General features: G+C 38.3%; 1 protein-coding gene across 1 annotated transcript; it reads right to left on the bottom strand.

The window, feature by feature from the left end:
* Positions 1 to 1,166: 1,166 nt before the first annotated feature.
* Positions 1,167 to 21,958, bottom strand: LOC129743785 (transient-receptor-potential-like protein). Its single transcript, XM_055735972.1, has 9 exons — positions 21,798 to 21,958; positions 13,577 to 13,766; positions 13,367 to 13,518; positions 13,070 to 13,307; positions 11,707 to 13,000; positions 3,771 to 3,894; positions 3,342 to 3,705; positions 3,060 to 3,282; positions 1,167 to 2,848 (listed from the first exon to the last, which is right to left on the bottom strand). Exons 2-9 carry the CDS (start codon positions 13,604 to 13,606, stop codon positions 1,371 to 1,373), a joined length of 3,903 nt encoding a protein of 1,300 aa, XP_055591947.1. The 5' UTR covers positions 13,607 to 13,766; positions 21,798 to 21,958; the 3' UTR covers positions 1,167 to 1,370.
* Between the last annotated feature and the right edge of the window lie 4,008 nt (positions 21,959 to 25,966).

The raw sequence follows: 25,966 nt of genomic DNA, 5'->3' as shown, positions 1-25,966 counted from the left end.
GACCTAGATTTTTACAAAACTGCTGCATTTAACATGATTCTATTCAATCCAGTCAATTTTTATTTTATTTATAAATGTAGATTGATGTCTCCAGGAAAAAACAGCTAGTAGTGAGTAGTATGTTATTCACGGAAAATAATATTAAAAAATAGTTTAAGTACGTAAAGAATAAGATCAAACCATTGTAATTTCAAACTCAAATCTTCTAAAATTTGATGATTCACTTAAATTTATAAAAAAAATGTTTCGGGTTTTGATTAAAACTATTTGATTTGTAGCAGGGAGTTAAATATGCGACAAGTTGTAATGGTAACCCTTATGATATCTATTCAAAATTTAATTATGTAGTTATTAAAAAATGTTATCTGAATTGAATAATTTCAATACGAAATCACAGGAGCTAAAGATAATAGGATTTCAACCCAGATTGCATAACACTAGTCAAAAGTGTTTCCTGATTATAGGTATCCTTTTTACCCAATCCACACAAAAAATTGTTTTGCTAGGATGCAGAGGTGACCTCGGTCCTAAAGCATGAATTATTATTCCTTCAATCCTTTTTCTCTTTTTTCCTCCTATCCATTGACTACTAGGACGTGGCCGGCGCCGTTATTGATGTGTAAAGGGAGAGCATCAGTTTTGTTCATTGTGAATGTGCTGTCAATCCCAGATACCATTCATTTGACCTCTGGACAAAATTGATGGCCTCGGTCAATCACGGAGTAGCAACCATTGGCGATGTGGAATTCGTTCTACTGAGCCACGCCTGCGATCATGGAATTTGAATTGCGTTTTTTTAATACCGATAAAAATACAATTAAAGGTTGACGATGCTTATAATGAACTATTGATTTAGAATATTTTAATGTTGCATTTCAAGTTCAATGATTTAAGGTGGATGTGAGTAGTCAATCAAGCTAAGCTAAGCTAAGCTAATTGAATAGAATTTTTTTAAACGTGATATTTTTTATAAACTTGATACAACAATACGTATGAAAAACTTTAATTCTTTAATTTCCCCAGCCCAGCTTCAGATTCGCTGAATTTTCGTTAACAAAATTTTAACTTTTATTTGTTTTTGCAAACCTTTTATCCTATCCTTATGTTAAACTAACATATTATCTTCAATCTACCAGGGATCTTTTCAATAAAAACAGAATAGCACGTCATCTCTCAGTATTGTGTTTTATTTCTTGTTCTGCTGAAAAATGTTACTTCATAAGTGATTGATGATACCTATCAACTGAAATACACAGCATGTTACATGTTTTTTTTTCGTTTTTCTTCTTCTCTCGATAACCATAGGAGATCGCCGTTCAGACTTTCAAAATATCTACGTTAGGAAATTCACTTTTCCGACCCTAATAATCTTACAGCCATCCCGTCTTGGGTTGCCGTTTGATGGTCTTGACGTCCTGTATCTTGTTGATGGGACGCAGACAGGGTGGCGGCGAGGCTGCAGCACGTGCAGCATCTATCGAGGGGTCCGAGTTGGCACCGGAAACGACCAGCTGTTCGGTGCTGGATGTTACGTCCGAGCTGGGTCGCTCCTCGGCCGCCATCAGTTCGATGTGAACTTCGGGCGGTGGGGGAGAAGCTACTGGGGCTATTGGTTTTGGTGGTATTTTGGGTGTGGCTCCTAGTTCTTTGTGAACCGGCAGGGGTGTGGCTGGGGTTGTTGAAACAGTTGGGATAATGAGGGCAGATTCTTTAGAGGGTGGGGGAGGGAGCATTCCTTGACCGGGTTGCGGTTTGCTCGCCACCGGTCGAGATACAGAAATGTCAGCTGCCGTAGCATCTGAAGGAGCTCCTGGGGCAGGAGCTTTGCGTTTTACTATCTTTGGTGGAGAGTTGACTCCGGATACTAGTGGCGATGGATCGTCGGCGTGGACGACGGTCTCTGGAGGTGGTGATGTTGGAAGTGGTGGAGGAGGATCTTCGGATTCTGGTTTGGAATGAGCTGGAGTGGCCGGTTTGATTTCAACCGTTGGAAGTGAATCTTGGAGGCTGTCTTTAGATTCTGACTTTTTGATCAAGGGACAAGCAGTGTTGGTAATCCGGATTGAAGGTGGTGGAGATTGAATTGGTGAAGGTGGAGCTTTAGCTGGCGGTGGAGATTTAACTGTCGGTGGTGATCTGACTTCCAGGTTTATCTTTCTCTCGACTTGCGGTTCTGGTGAGGCTGATGTACTGCCCACGATCGAAGCCAATGGGGTCTTATTTTCTAGACGTGGAGCTGGAGAGCGAGCACGACTTACATTGCCGGGAGATTTGGCACCACTGTCTCCTTTGTTAGCCTTCATCATCATCGGAGAGGGTGTCTTGCTCAGAACAGCCTGCAGCTGAGCCGTTAACATGTTCAGTGGAGTAACTGATCTGTTACTGCTGTTCCCAGCATGTAGAGTATTTCCTGGAGAAACATGTCCAGTTTCTTCCGCAAGTTCGGCAATCAGCTGCATCAAAGTGTTGGTAGTTTCATCAGCATAGCCGTCAATCGACGGAGATACGCTTCTAGAACGTGGCAATGGACTACGTTCTACCAAACGCCGGGCTTCATTCATGGCTTTTTGCAGATGCTGCTGCTGCCGGAAGCTATCTCGATTCTTGCAACGGCCAATTTGCGAATTGGTTTCTATTCCAACTCCGGACATAACCTGACCCCATTTAGCCGAAGTTGTTTGATTGGCTACCTTCTTTGCTACTCGACGGAACTTGGCCAGCGGGTTGGCATCTTCCACAGGTTCCTCTTCGTCCTCGTCGTAACCCTCATTCTGAACGTCAATCGGAGCCACTTGGAAGTCCTTCATCAGGCGACGCTCCCAGACCTTCATTCGCTTGGCGAGAACAGCTGTATCAAAATATCAAGATAAAAATTAATGCATAGCTCTTTCTACATTTTAAACGAACAAACCTCTAGCTAAATTACCTTTAAGACAGCATGATTTTCATTCGAAGCATAGCTAAATTGAAACAAGCGATACGTGAAACATGAAAGAATGGGCTTAAAACAAGTTTAAAGCTGAATGATGATGGGAATCGAGAAAAAATCATCTTCAAACCTTTCTCTTTGCGATCGGCTGCCGATACATCCATGCCATTCTTCTCGAAAACTTCCAGCAGTTCGTAGCGCAGCGCCGAAATATCTCCCTTGACCTCATTGATGTCATCCTCGGTAACGGCTTCATCTTCCATTTTTCGATGCATAGCCGAAACATAACGCCACACCAGAGCACGCATAACATTCGTGTAACGCTCGGCACGTTCCTTATCTTCTTTGCGTCGCTACAATCAAACAATGGTATTAAAACTACTTCCACAAATAAAATCCAAAAAAATCTTACAATAGTCGACTCTCGTTGAATGTTCCGCTTCTTCTTGGTGCCGAAAAGCCTCATCAGATGCTTCATATTGGGGAAAATATTAAACGGTGGCGGAAGTGTCGAACTTTCCTCGAAGTAGCTCATCCACAACCGTGTCCTAGCAAATTTCCACTCCGTGTCCGAGTGTTCATCAATCATCGCGTACGAGTTGGACATCATAGCGATAAGGAGATTCAGTAGGACAATAACGTTGATCACGCTGTATGAGCCGAACATAAGCAAGCCCCAGAACCTAGTATACGACTTGATGCCCTGCAGCTCGAAACTCTCCAGCCCCACCATACCGAAACTGGCCCAAAACAGTGACTGTGACGATTCGAATAGGCTGTTGAAAAGAAAACAGAAAATCCAAGTCAGATTCAGTAAATTTTTGAATTCAGGGATACATACTTTCCGAAGCGTCTCCATTTCATGCAAGCATCGCCCTGATTGTCCCAATCCGGTAGTCCTCCCTTCAGGCTGTAACACTTGGCCTTTTCCAAATCCGCGAAGTACCACAGCAGTTGGTTCAAACCTAAAAAACAAATGAGAAATGACGCCTATTAAATACCTTATCCATCCCAAAATTTTGTATCTGCTAGAGTTCAAAAGTGTCAATCCGACACTCCTGACTAAAGCCGCTTTATATATCTTGTTGCTAACTGATTTGTACAAAATGTAATGAAATATGATTCGCATACAATCATTCATATTTACGTTACTCAAAGTCTCAGAAAAAACATTTATGCACTTGGGGTTTTTTTTTTCAATATCATGAACACACAAATATTAAAAAGTGGTGTAATAACCGTATTTTGTTATCAATCAAATGTCAGAATTGCTTCAGTCTCAGTTGAAAAATTTGACGTAATTTTACACATATTGGCATCTCTAGATTCTTGAAATATAAAAATTAGAATTTCCGACCAATTTCCAAAGATAGTTTTTTTTAAGAAAGCTTTGATCAAAAAAATATATTCACCCGAGAGGCAAGTTGATATAGGTTCGCAAAAAAAATCATTATCGTAGCAATACTTTTAAAAGTCTAAAGATACCTAAATGTGTCAAATTTCGTTAACTGTGTCAAATCACGACCCAGGGGATCTTACGTTACATAAATAAAAACATAATAATAATAATAATAATAATAATACTCCGGAATCATTGCTAAGCCAAACAGTATTAACAGTGTATTATTTTTTTACAGATCAGTTAGTGCTCTGGTCAGATAGTTACTATGAGTTTCTTTAAAGTGAAATTAGCTTTGAAGAGTGCATAAGAGAGTGCATAGGTATATTTTGATACATAGCAATCCGATGTGACAGCAAGGCTTTTTTATTACCGTCAACTGGGGCAACATGCAACAATTTTCAACTTCAATAGCTTCTAAAAAACTTATGTTCACAGTTAATCGTATCCTTTATGCATCAAAAGTTTTAAGGATGCTGGGACATCAAATTGGCGTAGTTAAAAAAATTATTGGTTTCTTCAGTTATTTTTAATTTTCTAAAAACATGCGATTTTCACCATTCTTAGAAAATGGGGTAACTTGCAACAAACTTTGTTTTTAATGAAAATCTAATGAACACGTACGAAAATTCATAATTTTTAATATATTTGCGATGTCTTTAAGACCATTAAGAATGACAACACCAATTGCAGTAGTTTTTGGGTCTGTAAAAACAAATTTTCACATTTTTTCTGAAATTAAGGATGCTGCATACATTTAGGGGTTAAATAATACTACGAAAAATTCTAAAAGCTGAAATCATAAAAATAAATGTTTGGACGAATGAAATTTAAATGTTTACAAACGCGTGATTCAAAATATTCATGTTCCAGCACATGGAAACGAGATTTACAAGGTATTTCTTTGATTTGCATTTTGTTGCATTTAACCCCAGACACCTAACTGAATATTAAAAATATTCATGTAAAAAAATTGGGTGATTGTTCGAAAAATATTTTTACACCAACAATGTTGGTATAATATGAGGAAACCTGTAAAAAGTTTGTAGGTAATTTTATCAAGGCGATCCGTCATACTGGGTAAAGTTTTTTTCGGCATCAAAAAATGTCAAAATTTGAACATTTATTGCTCGATTTTTCAAATTTTACATAAAAATAAAAAACTTAAGACAACTAGCTTAAGATGCGAGAAATTATGTCATCATCATTTTGTTATCATTAAAAGATAACTTTATTACAATACATTAAATTAAAAATTGATTCAATGTAGTGTTATATAAATGTTGCATCGAACCCCGCTGTTGCATGATGCCCCGTTTGACGGTACCTTGCGATATATTTATAAACTGGACGTGGGAAGAGATTTTAAAGCCCTTTGGCTATCTGTACAGTAACGAGTAGTTTTGAACATTATTTTTAATTTAAGCGATATTTACGAAAGCACATGCAATTGCACGAAACTAGTGCAGTAAATTCCAGAACCTGGACTGGCGTATGATAACGAAACATCAGAAAATGAAATGAGAGGAGATTCAACTCTTCTAAGCCATACATTTAACCATTCTAAAGCTAAAGTGAACTTGTCACATGTGTCAATACAAGAGAAGTTACACATATTTGGTGAAACAGGAATAACTATCGACATGCGATATTAGTTTTGACTTTTAACTAGATACAACAATAAATTTGAAAGCGTTTCGGCTACCTAAGCGAAAAAAAAAAATTTTTTTTTGAACATTTGTTACTTCAAAACGACATTTGTACGGTTTGCATGATTGAAGTACCAGGTCGGTTTTTTTAAATTAAATATCTATTTCTGAAAGGCCATTTACTTCCACAAGAGGGTGTTATCAAACTGAAGATAGAAGGCACTGGACACTAGTGTTAAAACAAGGACAAATATGAAAAATTTATTTGATGTCATGAATATTACTGATGTAATTTATGTAGTTCGATCAATTTTTTATAAGTTTTAAACTTAGCCAATCTTAAAAGATTGCCAAAAAAAAGAAAATCCCATGGGCTGTAAGCGATATGTACATAAAAGAGATTTACATTTAAGAATCACATGTGTGTAGATTTCATTGAAAGAATTGCCAAGAAAGCAAAGATATTTGTTAAATAACAGATTATTTTCCAAATTGGCAAAACAAGAAAATAAATATGGAAGAATACAGCTTGTGCAAATGCATGTTTGGCAATACGCACTATTGGCATATCCTCCCTGAGAGAAAATAGGACAAAAAGTTCAAATATATCAGCCAGAATTCAAAACCAATTAAGATTCAAAATTTGGCTTACACCTTTCCGAACTGAAAACAATTATGAAATCTGCATGTTATAATTGACCTTCACCCATTTTCTCCCCCTCCCAGATCCCCTCATTGATTTCCAATAGACAGAAATATGAGATAAACGTATCTGGGAGGTACTGGATAAGTCGCCTCGTACGACATGAACCAGTATCCCAGTGGCAGTATTCTTTAAGCCGCTGCCACACAGCTGTTCAATTGAGACTCTTATGGACACACTTATGATACAGATTTTTTGTGACATCGCGTCCATAGTTTGAATTTTGAATCCGTTTACAGAAGGATGTCTGATTCAGCTAGCTAGCACCGCAGCCAATGCTGCCCAACAAGGTAAGAGCGTAGCTAGTAGGTTCCTAAAGGCTAAGAGTGATACCCCCCTTCAACTCAAGTCCGTTACTCCAGTCCCAATTCTGAGAACGGCAATAAGAAACCAGGCACGACTAAGGATAAGAAAGGCGATCTTCTGAAAAATTTAACCCCATAACCAACAAAACTCCTCTCAAAGATATTAGCCATACTTCCTCCGCGAAAACGGTCATAAATGTCGGTCACAGCTGTCAGACGTGTAAGTCGGCGAACAATACCTGGATGATTCAGTGCGAGGATTGTGATGGATGGAACCACTTTAGTTGTGTGGATGTGAACCAAAGTGTGGAATGTAAGAAGTGGAACTATGAGGAATGCAAAGCGAAAAAAAAAGAATGTAGATGATATCAAGGATTTCAAGAACGCTGTGTTACCGAAGAAGTGTCGATAAGAGTTGTTAACATCGCAAAGAAGAAGAAGAAGGAAAATTCTCAGCTGAAGAAACCCATGCGAAAACCATCGAAAGCTTCCTCAGTGACGTCAGCAGGATCGAGGAAGTCCGCGAAAGCACATCTGAAGCTGCAGTTACAGAGACTTGTGGCGGAACAGACTCTATTGGAGGAAAAAAAAGTTGATGGAGAACCACTTCAGCATTCCCGAGGAGCTGGTCGATCTCGAGGACGAAGAAGCAGCGGAAGAAGAAGTGGACGCTGATGCAAAGACACAGGACTGGTTGGGCGCCGATGGAGGCAAGCGCCAAGAAGAAGAATCCAATTAAACAAGTTAAGAAAAAGTAGTGTCCGAGAACGAAGAAGATGAAGACATTGAGGAAACGGATTCCAGCGATGATTTCGATGAAGAAGGGCAGGAAGACAGCAGCGTTGGATCCACATAGGACGAGCTAAGAGGGCATAACGATTCCTTCTTCAATCCGAAGGGTCGTTCTACGCCAGCGAAGAAAGGCGAAAGCAAGCCACCTGACCCAGATGTGCGACTTCACAGACGACGAAAACATGATACGACTGAGGAACTGCCTGAAGGAAGATGCGTTTCAACCTGAACCTCAACCTGAAGAATCTCGGCAAGTGAATCTACGAGATAGGTCTGGTTTCGAAACCGCGTCAGACCAAAGTATCGTCACACGACCAGGAACCACACATACACACAACCAGGAACCAGGAGAGCTCAGGAATTCGTGAATGCTCAAGTTGAGCACTAGGGGGAGTACCGCGTTCATTTGCCAAGAGGTAGTACATCATCAGCCGGTGCAAGGAGAGCCTACTCTACAGCTTGTCTGCAGAGGATCTTGTGCATCTCTCGCAAACTGCAAAAGATTTCGGGAGCTGTCATACGATGGACGGTGGGCAATCACACGCGAAGCCTAGATGTGCCGGAACTGCCTGAAGCCCCACAGAGGAGGATATGTGATCAGGAACTTCGAAGTCGACGGATGCACATGCAAATATCACCCATTGCTGCACACGCAGGTAAATCCAGAGTCTGCGTCCATGCAGCCAAACGCAGAGTCCACGCCCATCTAGACTGGAGACAACGTGCAACGGAAAGAGCAGTCCTGCCACACTCACCTGTCTGGGTCCAGCACTGTCTAGTTTCGCCATGTTCCAGTCGTGGTGAGAGAACAGGATTGTGATCCATTGCTACGCCTTCTTGGATGACGGATCCTCGCTGACACTTGTGAACCAAGATCTTGCGGAAGAACTAAACTTGGCTGGACATTTTCGTCCTTTGAGTCTCAAATGGACGTATTGAAGATAATAGCCAGATTATCAGCTTCAAAGGAAGAGCGCTTTCATTTAGGGGACGTGCGAGATTATTAGCTTCAAAGGAAGAGCGCTTTCATTTAGGCGACGTGGCCTGCAACTATCGTCTCAGACAACTTCAGACCGAAAAATCCTATCTACGAGGGAGGATCCCCCTGGAGCCGTATTATACAATTCAGCCTCGAGACACTCGACACTCGTGAGGAAGAGTCGAGAAGGCAAGCCTGGTCAGCCGATCGCCGTCAAGACTGCTTAAGGTTGGGCGATCTACGGTGAAGTGCCAACGAGAGAGTCGCTAAACACTACACGCATCACATTACCAATTGCGACCTAACCACAGAAGAAGGAGCTGAAGAGAATCCATTGTCAGCCTGTCCGTGGCCTTCTGTGATCGATGGCTTACCGACATTGGCTCTTTCATCTAGACACGCCCTTATTAACCTTTGAGAAGAAATGGAAGTGGCTATAGGGAGTGGGTCCCCTGTTTTGTCTTTCTACCCTTGGGGTATTATTAAGAAGCTTTTTAACCTCAAACTTGCGCAGCGGCAGCAATTGGGGGCAGCATTGATCGAGCATTGATGCAGACGTTGCAGGGTGTCCCGTATGGGGGAACTGGAAACAATTTGTGCAGTCTGTCAAGCGCACCTTAGTAGAGTTACAGCTATCATATCGCCTTAAGGAGGAGGAACTTAGAAGTGCCTCGGTCGGAATCGAAGGCATCATCAACAAAGTCGTAACTGCGATCAAGCGAAACCACTGGTTTGTGGGCAGTATCCACGGGATCAAGCTATGGGCCGAACAACTCGACGTCAACGCTATCGTTATTCGTTATTATTGGAACGGTAAACCGAGATGGACAGGTGTGTACTGTGACAATTTGGACGGCGAAAGGTGTCTACGAGAGGCCAGCTGTTAACCCTTCGTTTCATAATATAATAAATTTGCAACAATTAATGTATGGAAAAAGTGAAAAATCGTATTCTATTTTAATTTTTCTTCTTGGTGTACTCATCTTTTCCAACTGTTGAAAATTCTTTTTAAGGAAAAATAAAAAATCATGAAATGAAGGGTTAAGGTTGTAGTGCTAGAGACGGAGTCAGTACACTAATAATATTGCAAATTAAGCAAGAAAGCTAGAAGCAAAATACAAGGCCGAATTGTTCAGATAGTTTTTTTTTAAGTTGAATTGTATCGCAAAACGTTTTTGCTAGTCAACATTACAACTTTCTGCATTGGTACGGCAGTGAGCAGAGATGAAATTCACTACATCCCAGCTAAGGTAGGCCAACTAACAGCAAGTAGATTTGTACCTATTTTAATTTAACATTATTTGAACTTAGGCTAACCTGATAACACGGTGGTGCGCGAATTAGTTGAGCGGCAAAAGAATCGAGCAAAGATGGGAACTATAAAGAGAAATTATTGAAGCTCGTTCTATATCTACATTTTGAAAGTTCAGGTGAAAAGCGGAGGCACACAATTGAAAAGCTCAGTCAAAAGTTACGAATTTAATGGCCACTAAACGTAAGATATAAAAACAATAATTTCTAGAATTAGTTTTGATGAGGCCGTATGAACCAATATGAACAAAATTGAGTTATTGGCTGCAAACGGTTGAAAAACATGTATTCTATGCAAGGTGAAAATTTGGTTTAATTTGATTACTAAACATTTTTCACAAAATGATTTGAATTTGGGACGTATAGGGAGAGGCGGGCTATATGCGCATATTAAGAAAAGCACTCATTTTCTCCCATATTCCAATAGATAGAAGTCTGAAAACTATATACACATGAGCGGACATCTGTTTTATATACGTTAGAGCAATTTTTCTGTTAAAATCTCTAACAGTTTTTGTGAAAATAATTTTTTAATGAAAGAAGTCAAAATAGCCGATTTCCGAATCTGGCGGGCTCAATGCGCATATTTATGTTTTTAGCTATATTTCATTTACACTTGCAATATTTTGATAAAATTTAATTGAAAAAGATAGAAACGGATGTTCATGGCTGAAAATCCGGTGAAATTTTTTACATCACTAGTTCTTTTGCATTAAACATAGTTAAGTATGCCATATGGCCATATTTCATGGTAATATTTTGTTCATATCGTATTTTTATCGGATCAGTATGAAGTTCTTCTTTTTTTGATGTAAGATCATGATTTGAGCGTAGATTTAATGTTTAAATGATAAAAAGTAAAACATTTATGAGACTTAATTATTTTTCATTATATAGGCATTTAACCTGCCTTGATATGGGCATTCAGAACCTGTCTCTTATTTCAATATCTTATCATTTACAACTTTGCCAAAAGCTTCAATTTGTTGAATTTCTGATTTCCAGATGAATAAGAAAGAAAAACCATTAAAATTTTTGTTCACAGAATCTGTACGCACGATAATTAAAGTTCAATATATTATAACAAAACTGACAAAAATTTTGTTTGAATTTTTAAATTTTTTCGACTTATATAACAATTTAATTTTCTCATGCCATGTGTTAAAAGCGTATTACATACCCTAAAACTGCACTGATTAGATATAATGAATCTCCAGCCATATCGTCATTCGGCTGTATGCGCATATTACCCAACATGCGCATTTAGGAACACTTCCCCCTAATGAGTTTCTCATTTGCGCGTGGAATTTGGTTTTTGCGACATATTGCACTGCGCTTGAGTATCGTGCAAAACAAAGGTCGCAAAATACCGGTTCCGCGTGATGGTTTTTGCGACATTATGCATTTTTAATAAAATGCTTCGGAAAACTTTAAAATTTTCAATGAATTTCTTCATTACTGGTGATTTTAGTTCTCTCAACATTTTCTAACCACAGCGGCAGCGGCAGCCAGAAAGTCAGTCCACGCAATTATTTCAAATAGGGTTTAAACGTATTTTTGAAAGTCAATCGTTAGTTATCAACTAGTAGAACTGAGAGATCTTTTAAAGCTTATGGAGAAATTATGGCCAAGTACTTACCGCAAGCAAACGCAAACAGCACCAGCGAGTAGATAAAGAAGAACTTGACGATATCGATAACCATACGGCCTAGGGATATCTGCAACGGTCCCAGGTGTGGATTAATCGAAAACAGGTGGACCAACTTCAGCGCCGAGAAGATGTTAGCCGCCGCGAACAAACCTTCCGCAATGAGCTGCGGATCGAAATCATCCCAATGTTCGCGAGCGATGTAAGCTGTGCTCGGGTCCTTGCTTATCTCTGAAGTTTGTTGAATGTAAGCGATGAGCCGAAGTAGCACGACGAAAACGTATAGGGTGTTTCGGGAGAAGTCTATGAAGTTCCACATGTTGCGGAGGTAACTTCGAAGTCCTTCACCGAAAATTTCCTGTGTTTCCTCCCAGATGAAGCCGATCACGTAGATTACCACGAGGCACTCGAGATAGGTTGGCCCATTGCCTCGCTGACGGGCCAACTCTTCCTGCAACGCTCTTTTCATAGTGTCCGTTCCGAAGAGTAACACTACCTGGACTTCCGCTCGTTGAGATACCAGAATCAGGAGAAACAGGAAGAACAGATAAGACGAAGCGTGGATCAAGAATTTCATGAATGGTTTTCGCATGAATTTTGAGGTTTCACAGTTCGGTGCCATCATGTAGAGCATACAGTAGAACGGGAATAGGACTGCCACTTTTGTAATGATCGCGATCTTTTCCATGGCGGACTTTCGCCGGAAACCGGGGACACCTTCGTACCACATGGCCGCTAAGAGTTGTTGAATGTTGGGGTGAGCGACGAACTTCTTCTGCTTGTAGTCGATGGCCAGTTCCAAGCGGGTCAGTTTCATGTGATCTCCATCCATGTAGGGTGGAGATTCAGGATCGTAGTTCAGGATGATGGCTAGTTCTTGGGAGCTTCTTGATTGATCCAGTAGATCGACGGCAAATGTTTGACACTGACGCCTTAGTTCTAGATATTCCGATTTGCACTCTTGTTCTGCAAAGGCCAGGTTACGCAACTCCCAGGACAGTTGGAAAGCTGTTAGCAGAGGATCTTGGGAACTGAGAGCGATCAACGAGGGGCTGGCCAAGGCTCGATATTCGTTGACGCGAGCCAACGAGTGCCTGAGGGAATCTTCGGACGATCTTCGGATGCACTCCTCACAACCACATTTCACGTCGTGAGGCATGGGCAGGGTGGCACCACGATCGAGGAGGATTTTCAGGATTTCGTAGTTGTTTTTGTGAGCCGCCAGCATCAGAGGTGTCACGTCGGGGGTAAACATGGCCGTGTTGAGGTCAACCTTTTGCCAGCTCTGTGTGTGGGAGAGTAAAACATTGCACGATTATTCGGATGTTATGATATTTGAAGCTTTTTAACTCACATAAAGATCCCCATCCTTGTGGATCAGTTCCTCGTGTTCCAGCAGCAGTTCCACAGCTTCGACAAACTCGGCATTGATGGCCAACAGGAGGGCATCTTTCGTTTCGACCTGCATAATGATCAGCAGTTCGACCATTTCCAGATTTTCACCATCGATCGCCAACGTGAGAGCTCCACGACCAAGCGAATCGACACAATTCACGTTGATGTGACGCTTTCGGTGGGCGCGTTGTAAGATTCTGAAACAAATTTTTTGGTAAAGCTAACCGGAAGTCCCAATTGATTAAGCGTAGAATACCTTTTAACAGTTCCAAGATCACCACGTTCCACCGCCAGAAGGTACTTTTTCTCCTCCATAGTCAGCGGAACTGGCAGGGTAATGCTGCTGAGGGTCATGTTCAGGATCGAGTTCGAGGGCACCGGGGATGGGGACTCAATCTGGAGTCCGAACTGAAAAATCAGAAAAACATTAATCAAACTATTCAACTATTCAACAGAACGATCTTACCCCTCCGGGATCTTTCTTTTCATTGGCCATTGTAACAGTTGTTCCAACAGTTGATCCTCAGCAAAGGTTTTCCGTCAGTCTCAAAATTAACCACTCCGAAAACGTGTCGTCGTGTTTCCGCACTGGACGCCAGTAACGTGAGCTGTCTTCGGGTCACGTTGTCCGGGCCAAGTCCCTGCGGATTCGAGCGCTGGAATAAAACAAAAACCCAACCAAAACGGCGTGTGATTCAAACAGCAATTATGCCGGTATGGAAATCTGTTTTTCTTCATTCATGAGGTGCGCTCCTATAGGTGGAAATTAATCTCACCGTTTGCCGAATGAATGTCTTGAATATTTCTTCGATTCGATACGGTCATTATAAACAATTATAGGAACGGAATAAGTCCAGAATGGTTCCAGGGAATTATTACACTTGCAGGGTTTGTTGGTTAGTATTGTGTCTTCGTGGCTAATTATATGAATGAGGGCCATAAGAAGTCGTATGCGAAAGTGAATACTAAACGTGCCGTCTGATACAGATCCAATTAGCGCTAGCCGGATGCATACAGAGGGCACACGGTGCAACCAGGACCGGCTTACGGTTCCCCTCCAGTGAGGCTTCGCCGGGTTTTCTACATTTTATTAAGTCAAATATTACCAAGGTGAGCGTTTCTATTGCAGGAAATCGAACAGATCAATAATCCAACTTTTTTTTAAATTTACAATCGTCTTAGAAATTTTAAACTTTTTGGTAGAAATATTTGAACCATTTGATGTCAAGCCGGCGTTGTTGCATAAATAAGTCGACAAATAAAACCAAACTTGTCCGAATAACCTGATTGTAGTAGGCGCTGTGTTTTTTGATAAACATGTGTGTTTTAAACTGACCGGAAAAGTGCTGTAAAATTTTCATTCGTTATTAATTATATTAACCACTGTTTAATTTTAATTATTCTGGATTTTATCAGCATAAAAATGAAAAAAAATGGAACAGTTGAAGCGGACCAAGACGAGTGTGCTGCATATCAGGTATTTGATTCAAAATGCCTTCCAGGAGGTTTGCATCTCGAGTAACGTAAGTACAGTTTATTTGTTTTGAGAGCTTTCCTTGATCTTTGATTTCAATTTCCTGCATTTAACAAAATTACAAGAAGCTGAAACGCTCGTTGTGCATTTCGCAAAACTGACTTTTTCATTTATTCTTTAAATTGCTGAAGATTGATTATTTGTATTTTTTTCTTACAATTTGTTTTTTTTTTCCTCAGACAGGGAAAGCCTGCTGGAGTAAAGATCCTTGCAAGCCTCCAGGCACAAAACCCTATCGAAACAGTTAAACAATTCGTTTACAATGTTGTTTTCACAGAACATAAGAGCATTCCAGTGAGTGAAAAAGGTTATCACCCTTTGAAGGAATGCTTGGGGTTATTTATTCATCAATTCAAAATTTTGTAAAAATATATTGAATATATTTGCACTTGTCTTTAGCGTAGGTTTGGCAGTATTCTGGTGGAGACGGGTGGTGGGCAAGGTTGCCAAAATCACAGAAAAATCTATAATTTCACAGGCCTTTGAGCAAATTTTCATCACACAATCTGTGCCACAGAACACAGAGTTTTAAAAATATTCACAGATTTCACGGAATTAAAAAGTTCAAAATTCCAGTTTTATGACAATATAAATTTTGGATCTTTGAACTGGAAGAATATGACAAAATTGGTAATGTTAATTTATTTGTCATAAGTAAATTAAAAAAAATAGACGCAATTTGTCATGTCTTTTGAATGAAATTTATGTAAAAGACATCACAGAAAACCGTCGCAGAATTTTTGGGTAAAATCACAAAAAGTCAGATTTGTGTTTCCTCAAAACACAGATTTTTTTCGCAACCTTGGTGGTGGGGTGTTTTGGCGATCGGTGGGAAAGGCTGGTTGAGTTGGTTTTGGGCAGTGGTAAAAGATAACATTTTTTTAGCAATGTGGTGAAGGGATACCAATAGAGAAATTTGGATGTTTTGCTTGCAAATCGATGACAGTTGGGATTTGAAGCGGGAGGGCGATGAACACTGTTTTAGGATGTCTGGTAGATCAATGTAGAGTTTACTTGCAAAGTAGCTAGGTTTCTTCTTCCCAAATTCAGATTTCACTCTGATAGGTGGAGATGATTCGCCTTTCTGGACAAGCAGTGTGACGTCCTTCTTTCGAAGCGCATGTTGTGATGAGTATCACTGCATGTCAGAAGCCGAGGGTTTTGAATTACTGAGAATCTCGTATGGGAAGGACTAAATCGACCATAGCGTATAACAGTTCTGACGGGTATAGATACGGTAATCTAAATACGTTCAATTATCGTGTTGCCTGTAGGTATCAACGGCAGTGGTATGCAGCCACGTCCGGAATAGAATAGCATGTACGAGGATTTTGATAAGTTCAACCAGAGGAGTTTACAGTTGAAGCACAGACAAACAGACAGGACACTCTATTTACATTCTTCGCAAAACGGATTTGTAGCTAGGCAATGTCGCCACCAGATAGCACTGCTATAGTTTTGGAGAAATCAAAATTTTTCATCACAGTAGCCATTGCGATTTTGTTTGTTTATTGTGACAACTTGAAAACTCATCAGTTTGAAAAAAGTGGAAAGAATTGAGAATGTTTTTTTAAACCCGTATGGCGGTATCCGGTGATATTTGGCGGAAAATTACAACAGATCGATTATTAAATGCCAAACGTCATTTGAGAAATCAGTATCATCCTGAGCAGAAATGCAGGTAGTATTTGAATCCTGAAAATCTAATTCTTTCAACCACTCTTTCAGAAAAGATGGAGACAAATGAAGCTAATCTTTGACGTGCGACAGTTCAACTTGGACCTAGATGTTAAGTGGATGAATAAGACGTAGACGCTTAACATCCCGGAAAAAAGACCTAGATGTTATCTGTTACTTGATGCCGACAACCCATACCCAAATGTGTTCTGACTGAAGCAAAGTAAAAACGTTCCTCTTCTTGTGCAAAGCGTAAAGGGTATTTAATGCCATTTTTCCCGATCCAGATGCCCTTTAAACTTTCAAGGTTTGATTACACTGTACTGAGCCAACGTTGGCGTATTGATCAGCAGCATTAATGAGCAGCAACAGATTGTATGGATTTATGTACGGGATCTTACTTAACTAAGAATAAAAAGTTTTGAATGAAGAAGTTGTAGTTTCAAATTTTGTAAGAATTAACGATTAATTACATGATAACTTCTTATCACAATCTTCAAATATTTGAATACTTGGTTTTCGAATAAACTTAGAACGAGATCAAAGTTGAATTTTATTAATTTTTTTTATGTAGGTATGTACAACAACATTTTATATTCCTTTAACTATGTGATGCCCAATCTAAGATTAACAAACAAGCTGTCAACATTCCTTTTCCAGAAAGACCAACAAGGGGAACTGTAGAAGGAACTTAGCCGAATTATAAACTTTCTGTAAAATCGTTAAATACGATCTCATTTCATCGACATCAGATCCTGTCGAGGCGCCAACATCGAGTCAGACCACTATCTGGGGATGGTGAAGATGCGCCCAAAACTCTCCGTAGTGAACAACACACGAAACCGGCGCCCGCCTCGGTTAAATATCGCACGACTGCAACCTGAGGTCGCGGTAGACTACGCGCAATCGGTCGAAGCAGCGCTGCCGGCAGAGGGCGAGCTTGATGAAGCCCCTCTCGAGGACTGTTGGGATAACATCAAGACAGCTATCAACAGTGCTGCGGAGAACGTCATCGGTTATATAGAGCGGAACGACTGGTTCGACGAGGAGTGTAGGAGGGTGATGGACGAAGAGAAGTAGTGAGGGCGGCAGTAGTGCAAAGAGGCACCCGTCGAAATGTGGAAAATCACCGACAGCGGAAGAGGCAGCGAGTCCGAATTTTCCAGGGGAAAAGCGCCGCCTGGAGGAGGAGGAGCTCGAGGAGCTGGAGCAGCTGCATCGTTCCCAAGAAACACGAAAGTTCTATCAGAAACTCAACGCATCCCGCAAGACTTCGTGCCGCAAGCCGAAATGTGCCGAGATAAGGACGGGGGCATCCTGACGGACAATCGTGAGGTGATCAAAAGGTGGAAGCAGCACTTCGATGAACACCTGAACGGCGCACATGCAAGAGATCAAGACGGTGGGGGAAGGTACATCGCCGGCGTAGCCAACGACGTAGAGGAGCCGCTCCCAACAATGAGTAAGATTAAGGAAGCCATTCGCCAGCTGAATAGAAACAAGTCGGCTGGGAAGGATGGCATCGCAGCTGAACTCATCAAAATGGGCCCGGACAAGTTGGCCGATTGCCTACGCCGGTTGATAGTCCGGATCTGGGACATAGAACAGCTACCGGAGAAGTGGAAGGAGGGGGTAATTTGCCCCATCTACAAGAAGGGTGACAAATTGGACTGTGAGAACTACCGAGCGATGCTGCCTACAAAGTGTTGTCCCGAATCCTACTCCGCCGCCTAACGCCACAAGCAAACAGATTCGTGGGAAGTCATCAGGCCGGCTTCATGGAGGGACGGTCTACGACGGACCAGATATTCACATTGCGGCAAATCCTCTAAAAATGCCGTGAACACCAAGTCCCTACGCTTCATCTATTCATCGACTTCAAAGCTGCATACGACACGATCGACCGTAACGAGCTATGGAAAATCATGGACGAGAACGGCTTTTCCGGGAAGCTGATCAGACTGATCAAGGCGACAATGGATGGAACGCAGTGCTGTGTGCGGACCTCGGGTAAATTGTCAAGTTCATTCGAATCGCGCAGGAGGCTTCGACAAGGTGATGGTCTATCCTGCTTGATGTTCAACGAAGCGCTAGAAGGTGTTATTCGACGAGCGGTGGGCGAAATGCGGGGCAAGATTTTCAACAGATCCAATCAACTTATCTGCTTTGCCGATGACATTGATATAGTCGACAGATCATCTGCGGTGGTGGAAGAAATCTACCGCAAACTGAAACGTGAAGCAGGAAGGATTGGGTTGATGATTAATACGTCCAAGACGAAGTACATGCTGGCCTGCGGATTCGAGACCGACCGAACCCGCTTGTCCAGTAATAACAAGGTCACGATTGACGGCGACGAGCTGGAGATAGTCGAAGACTTTGTCTATCTCGGCTCACTGGTGACCGCAGACAATGACACCAGCCCACTATGGGACAGCCCCATACAATGAGGTGGCAAAAAGTATGATTTTACTATTTATGAACTTTTTTGAAGATGAAATGAGTTGTTTACATTCGAAACCCAATATAAACTATTTTCGGCTTTGGTTTTACATATGTGCTCAGAAAGGACAATGAAATTGGAACATTAACTCGTGTAAATGCATAGTGTAGTTTTGAAACAATAATTGTTTAAATAAACTTATTTCGGAAACGCGTGCATATTTTTAAGTTCTGTGTTCACAAAAAAAATGTGAGAGATTAATGCAAAACCACTCAGGGTATTTTTGTTCAAGATTATTCAGTTTTGTATGAAGAATTAAAGAGTACACGCAAAAAAATGCAGTATTAAAATTTTATAGTTTTTGGGAAATAAGTAGTTTTTAAAAAATCTCAGATATTTCTACAGATATCAAAAATCTATCATAGCTTTTGGTCACAATCAATTACAATTATCTTCTTGCACGTTATGAACAATTTTTGCTCAATGGTCTTTAACATAAAACATACTATTTTTCTAAAATGGTTAAAAATTACCCATTTTTTGTTTTTATTATAACTTTGAAGGATGCAAATATATGCAACTATTTTTTCTTGCATTCGAATTATTAGACTTTTAGCTATGTTTAAAAGTCAAAAAAAGTTTTGGGAAACGTAAGGCTTTTTTCTTAGAGACCAAAATATTTATGCCTTTTGAGTAAATCATAAAATTACTCATTTTCTACACTTTTCTGTTAACCGTGTAAAAATGAAAAATATTTCGAAAAGAAGCTTAGAAAATAAGCTTTCTAACGATGTGTTGGGAACTGGTGTAGCATTTCATTTAAAGGAGAAAAAATGATTTGAATATTATTGGATCAAAAGTATATTTTTCAAAATTTTCTAAGTCTGATGTCTGTGAAACGATAAGTGCTTATGATAATGATCTGAAAAATTGAGGATATCTTAGTTAAATATAAAGCTGCAAACTGGTATATGACAAATATCATTACGATGAAGTTAATTTTTGACTTTTTGCCGCCTCAAACCCCATAGTGCAGCCGTGAGATCCGGAGGCGAATTATCAACGGGACTCCACAAGCAACTGCGGTCGAGAAGACTTAGCCCTCGCACGAAGTGCAACCTGTATATGACGCTCATTAGACCGGTTGTTCTCTACGGGCACGAGACATGGATATTGTTCGAGGAGGACCTGCGTACACTCAGAGTATTCGAGCGACAAGTGCTAAGAACCATCTTTGGCGACGTACAGGAAAACGGAGTGTGAAGGCGAAGGTTGAAACACGAGCTCGCGCGACTCTACGGCGAACCCAGTATCCAGAAGGTGGTGAAAGCTGGACGGATACGCTGGGCGGGACATGTTGCGAGAATGCTGGACGACTGTCCTGCAAAACAGGTGTTCGCTACGAATCCGGTAGGAACAAGACGAGCGGGGGCGCAACGAGCGAGGTGGTTAAACCAAGTGGAGCGTGATTTGGCGAACGTGGGGTGTCCGAGAAATTGGAGAACGGTTGCCATGGACCGAGTGAATTATAGGAATTATGTTGGTCAAGTTATGTCGTGAGATGGTATACTATGTAAATAAAATAAAATAACATACTTGTCAAATTACAGCTTTTTTTTAATTCAAAAACGCTTGTAGTCAAAAAAGTTTCCTCTATGATCAAAACTAACCACAGATTTCTTCCAGATTTTTTAAATGAGATTATGAAATCCGACAATTTGTTTGGAGAATGTCATTTTTTTGGTATTTCTTGAATACATTCTCCTCATGCGATGCAAGACTGGAAGTGAAGTAGGCGTTGACGGAATCGAATGCATTTTTGTCCGCGTGTGTCAAAATAGTAGTCGGAAAAATGTAATCTGTTCATGTTATTCTGTAACTACCTAGTGGTATAATTACCCAGGGCAGTTTCCACTAATAGAGAAGCTGGAACCTGTTAGGCCCTCGAATGCCGATGCAGCTCTTCCTGAAATGTTCTAGTGCGAGTGAGCTAGTCTAGTGGGGCGTAATGTTGTTCCCCGGGTGGTTCTCGGCGATTCCAGACTGCCGAAGTATCTACAATTTTTTTTTTGACAAATATTGGCAGAATGAAGTGAACCGAAATTAACAAGAGGATTGCATGGGGCTTAATTTGAACTCATGAACTTTTGGCTGTTAAGATATTTTTGTACAAAATTACCAGTATTCACAATTGATTAATTTTCTGTATGATTTTCCAATTCTTCCTGATAGATCTCGTTTTATCTGTTTGGAGTTCCTGTATGAAACAAAAAAAGGGACACAAAATGAATGGTTACAAAATTTTTCACACAGACGAGTATGGACTACAAAGGCAGTTAAAGCCTAGAATGCAAAATGTTATCCAAAGCAGCTGGACATGCACTTGAAAGTTCCACTAGAGCCGGTAAGTTTTTAATTTTTTTTTCCTGAATTTTTTTTAAGTTAAACTGTTTATATCAGACTTAGTGTGAACACCAATTAAATGTTGCTGTTTTGCTCTATAACAAGACTTCTTTGCTAGGATATGACGGCTAGCATTTTACAAATGTTAAAACCACCAGCCGATAAAATGTATTTTTTGACCGAGACTGGTCATCGGCTTAGAAGGCTATTCACTACGCCAGGAGAACTATTTTTTGACCTGTATTATTATTTCACTAAATGTACTCATTCTTCAGGCGAATCCACTTAATTTCAACTACGTTTCAGTTCAATCAATATTCCACACTTCAATTCACTTTTATTTGTTTTTCTTCTTTCAAAAGTTCTCAAAACCAGCATTTTCACTTAATTTTAGGTTTTTTTCTATAGCAACGGCAATAACCTATTAAAAAGCTAGGATGATTGATGGAAGGACTCACTTTACTCACTAATCACTAAATGGTCAGTTTGAAATGTCCTTCAATTGGCAATTGTGATTATCTGAATGTCCCGTACCTCAACATTTCTTTATAACACCTTTCAGAATCGTTTTATGAGATCAAGAAGTGCGCCACCTCATGAAGACCCATACCCTCTTAAGCGTAACCATACCTTTCGGAAATCACCACTAGGAGATAACCAATAACCGAATAGGCGCACCACTAGGCCAGAGTCGCTGTGGCACTAGAATCCAACGCGCGCTCGGAGCCCGGAGAAAGTCGCGAAAAACCGTTCACTGTGACCAACCGTGGCCATCAAAAATGGTAACCTAAGTCGCACTCCGTTTTATAGACTACCGAGGACTGGCCCGGGCCAGAACGCGCTAATCCAATAAACAACCTGGAGGCACCTGGAGGACTCAGCCGATGAAACCTATGGCAGGTTGTTTCTTTTTACCGGCATTCCATAGGACTATTTTTCCCCGTCCGACGGAGGATTTCATCGATCCCGAAGAGGCTGATGGTGGGACACAGTGGAATGCCGCTTTATTATAACGTTGTTTCGAATAAAAATCTTTTTCAATCTTATATCTCTAACATTTATATGAGGATGATTTAACCTTCGTTTTCAATTTCAATATTTAAAATGAACTTTATTACGTTAGAGACGGAAGAAACAAAAATTTTCAATTTAAGTGCTTACAGAAGTAGTCAATCATAATCGTCCTACTGTACTAGGAGAGCTACTCAACGACCATAGGTCTGTATTTTGTCCAAAACGAACTAGGAGTTCTCATGTACTCACAATTATCTAGTGCACGGTACAATGCTAAAATCTATTCTAGTGCACGTTGCAATTTTACCGTTTTAGAGCGTGCGAAAAATCCGTTGTTGTGGTTTTGCAAGAGCACATGTTTCAGGATTTTAGATTTTCCTTCGCCGTTCTTGTGCTTATTACTCAACGAGGCTATCAGACGCCACCTCGCCAATTGACTATTTTAAGCTCTACACTGCACGTAGTCCAGCTGAGTCGCGTAACTGTACCCATCAAAGACAGGGAGATGTGCTGTAATGGACATGTTATTCCACAGTTCAGTCCTATGAAAGTAAGTTGAAGTGTATAACACTTTCATAACACTGGCTGGAGTATTCTTAACATGTTACATCTGGATATTGGGGATATGTGATATGCTCTGCTGCAGATGTACGAGCTGGTCGTAACAGTTAAATGTACTAATTTGAGATGTTTCTTCCACATCCCCAACAATTCGTAATTTTTAACTTTTTTTTCATTTTTTTTCATTTTAACATTTTTGTCATCTATCCACAAAATCTTTTCTTTCATTTTTGTCATTTTGCCACTGTTGTCATTTTTGTCATTTTTGTCATTTTTGAAATTATTGTATTCTTTGCAATTTTTGTCATTTTGGTCAATTTTATCATTTCTGTCATTTATATGATTATTTCTATTTTTTTTTAAATATTTGTAATTTTTGTCATTTTTACAATTTTTGTAATTTTTATATTTTTTCTAGTTTTTGTCATTTTTGTTATTTATGATTTTGTCATTTTTATTATTTTTGTAATTTTTGTCATTTTTGTCATTTTTGTCATTATTGTCATTTTTGTCATTTTTTGTCATTTTTGTCATTTTTGTCATTTTTTCATTTTTTCATTTTTTCATTTTTATCATTTTTGTCATTTTTGTCATTTTTGTCATTTTTGTCATTTTTGTCATTTTTGTCATTTTTGTCATTTTTGTAATTTTTGTAATTTTTGTCATTTTTGTCATTTTTGTCATTTTTGTCATTTTTGTCATTTTTGTCATTTTTGTCATTTTTGTCATTTTTGTCATTTTTGTCATGTTTGTCATTTTTGTCATTTTTGTCATTTTTGTCATTTTTGTCAATTTTTTCATTTTTGTCATTTTTGTCATTTTTGTCATTGTTGCCATTTTTGCCATTTTTGTCATTTTTGTCATTTTTATCATTTTTGTCATTTTCCTCATTTTTCTCATTTTTGTCATTTTTGTCATTTTTGGCATTTTGGGCATTTTTGTCATTTCTGTCATTTTTTGTCATTTTTGTCATTTTTGTCATTTTTGTCGTTTTTGTCATTTTTGTCATTTTTGTCATTTTTGTCATTTTTGTCATTTTTGTGAATTTTGTCATTTTTGTCATTTTTGTCATTTTTGTCAATTTTTTCATTTTTGTCATTTTTGTTATTATCGTCATTTTTGTCATTGTTGCCATTTTTGTCATTTTTGTCATTTTTGTCATTTTTGTCATTTTTGTCATTTTTGTCATTTTTGTCATTTTTGTCATTTTTGTCATTTTTGTTATTATTGTCATTTTTGTCATTGTTGCCACTTTTGTCATTTTTGTCATTTTTGTCATTTTTGTCATTTTTGTCATTTTTGTCATTTTTGTCATTTTTGTCATTTTTGTCATTTTTGTCATTTTTGTCATTTTTGTCATTTTTGTCATTTTTGTCATTTTTGTCATTTTTGTCATTTTTGTCATTTTTGTCATTTTTGTCATTTTTGTCATTTTTGTCATTTTTGTCATTTTTGTCATTTTTGTCATTTTTGTCATTTTTGTCATTTTTGTCATTTTTGTTATTTTTGTCATTTTTGTCATTTTTGTCACTTTTGTCATTTTTGTCATTTTTGTCATTTTTGTCATTTTTGTCATTTTTGTCATTTTTGTCATTTTTGTCATTTTTGTCATTTTTGTCATTTTTGTCATTTTTGTCATTTTTGTCATTTTTGTCATTTTTGTCATTTTTGTCATTTTTGTCATTTTTGTCATTTTTGTCATTTTTGTCATTTTTGTCATTTTTGTCATTTTTGTCATTTTTGTCATTTTTGTCATTTTTGTCATTTTTGTCATTTTTGTCATTTTTGTCATTTTTGTCATTTTTGTCATTTTTGTCATTTTTGTCATTTTTGTCATTTTTGTCATTTTTGTCATTTTTGTCATTTTTGTCATTTTTGTCATTTTTGTCATTTTTGTCATTTTTGTCATTTTTGTCATTTTTGTCATTTTTGTTATTTTTGTCATTTTTGTCATTTTTGTCATTTTTGTCATTTTTGTCATTTTTGTCATTTTTGTCATTTTTGTCATTTTTGTCATTTTTGTCATTTTTGTCATTTTTGTCATTTTTGTCATTTTTGTCATTTTTGTCATTTTTGTCATTTTTATCATTTTTGTCATTTTTGTCATTTTTGTCATTTTTGTCATTTTTGTCATTTTTGTCATTTTTGTCATTTTTGTCAATTTTGTCAATTTTGTCAATTTTGTCATTTTTGTCATTTTTGTCATTTTTGTCATTTTTATCATTTTTATCATTTTTGTCATTTTTGTCATTTTTGTCATTTTTGTCATTTTTGTCATTTTAGCCAAATTTTTCATTTTTGAAATTTTTGTCATTTTCATCATTTTTGTCTTTTTTTTGTCATTTTTGTCATTTTTGTCATTTTTGTCATTTTTATCATTTTTTCCGTGTGTGTCATTTTTGTCATTTTTGTCAATTTTTTCATTTTTGTCATTTTTTTTATTATTGTCATTTTTGTCATTTTTGTCATTTTTGTCATTTTTGTCATTTTTGTCATTTTTGTCATTTTTGTCATTTTTGTCATTTTTGTCATTTTTGTCATTTTTGTCATTTTTGTCATTTTTGTCATTTTTGTCATTTTTGTCATTTTTGTAATTTTTGTCATTTTTGTCATTTTTGTCATTTTTGTCATTTTTGTCATGTTTGTCATTTTTGTCATTTTTGTCATTTTTGTTATTATTGTCATTTTTGTCATTTTTGTCATTGTTGCCATTTTTGCCATTTTTGTCATTTTTGTCATTTTTATCATTTTTGTCATTTTCCTCATTTTTCTCATTTTTGTCATTTTTGTCATTTTTGGCATTTTGGGCATTTTTGTCATTTCTGTCATTTTTTGTCATTTTTGTCATTTTTGTCATTTTTGTGAATTTTGTCATTTTTGTCATTTTTGTCATTTTTGTCATTTTTGTCATGTTTGTCATTTTTGTCATTTTTGTCATTTTTGTCAATTTTTTCATTTTTGTTATTATTGGCATTTTTGTCATTGTTGCCATTTTTGTCATTTTTGCCATTTTTGTCATTTTTGTTATTTTTTGTCGTTTTTGTCATTTTTGTCATTTTTGTCATTTTTGTCATTTTTGTCATTTTTGTCATTTTTGTCATTTTTGTCATTTTTGTCATTTTTGTCATTTTTGTCATTTTTGTCATTTTTGTCATTTTTGTCATTTTTGTCGTTTTTGTCATTTTTGTCATTTTTGTCATTTTTGTCATTTTTGTCATTTTTGT

Source organism: Uranotaenia lowii, chromosome 2 (assembly GCF_029784155.1).
Source record: "Uranotaenia lowii strain MFRU-FL chromosome 2, ASM2978415v1, whole genome shotgun sequence".
Classification (NCBI taxonomy): Eukaryota; Metazoa; Arthropoda; class Insecta; order Diptera; family Culicidae; genus Uranotaenia; species Uranotaenia lowii.
The sequence above is the reverse complement of the archived record's forward strand: the minus strand, read 5'-3'. Positions and strand labels throughout refer to the sequence as shown.

What these genes read in the sequence shown, in the direction of transcription:
- LOC129743785 (XM_055735972.1), bottom strand. Translation starts at nt 13,606, where the DNA reads ATGGCCAATGAAAAGAAAGATCCCGGAGGG. An exon ending in ACAAGGATGGGGATCTTTAT is followed by an intron (nt 13,001 to 13,069) that starts GTGAGTTAAAAA and finishes TCCCACACACAG; the next exon opens with AGCTGGCAAAAGGTTGACCT. An exon ending in AAATGGAGACGCTTCGGAAA is followed by an intron (nt 3,706 to 3,770) that starts GTATGTATCCCT and finishes TCTTTTCAACAG; the next exon opens with CCTATTCGAATCGTCACAGT.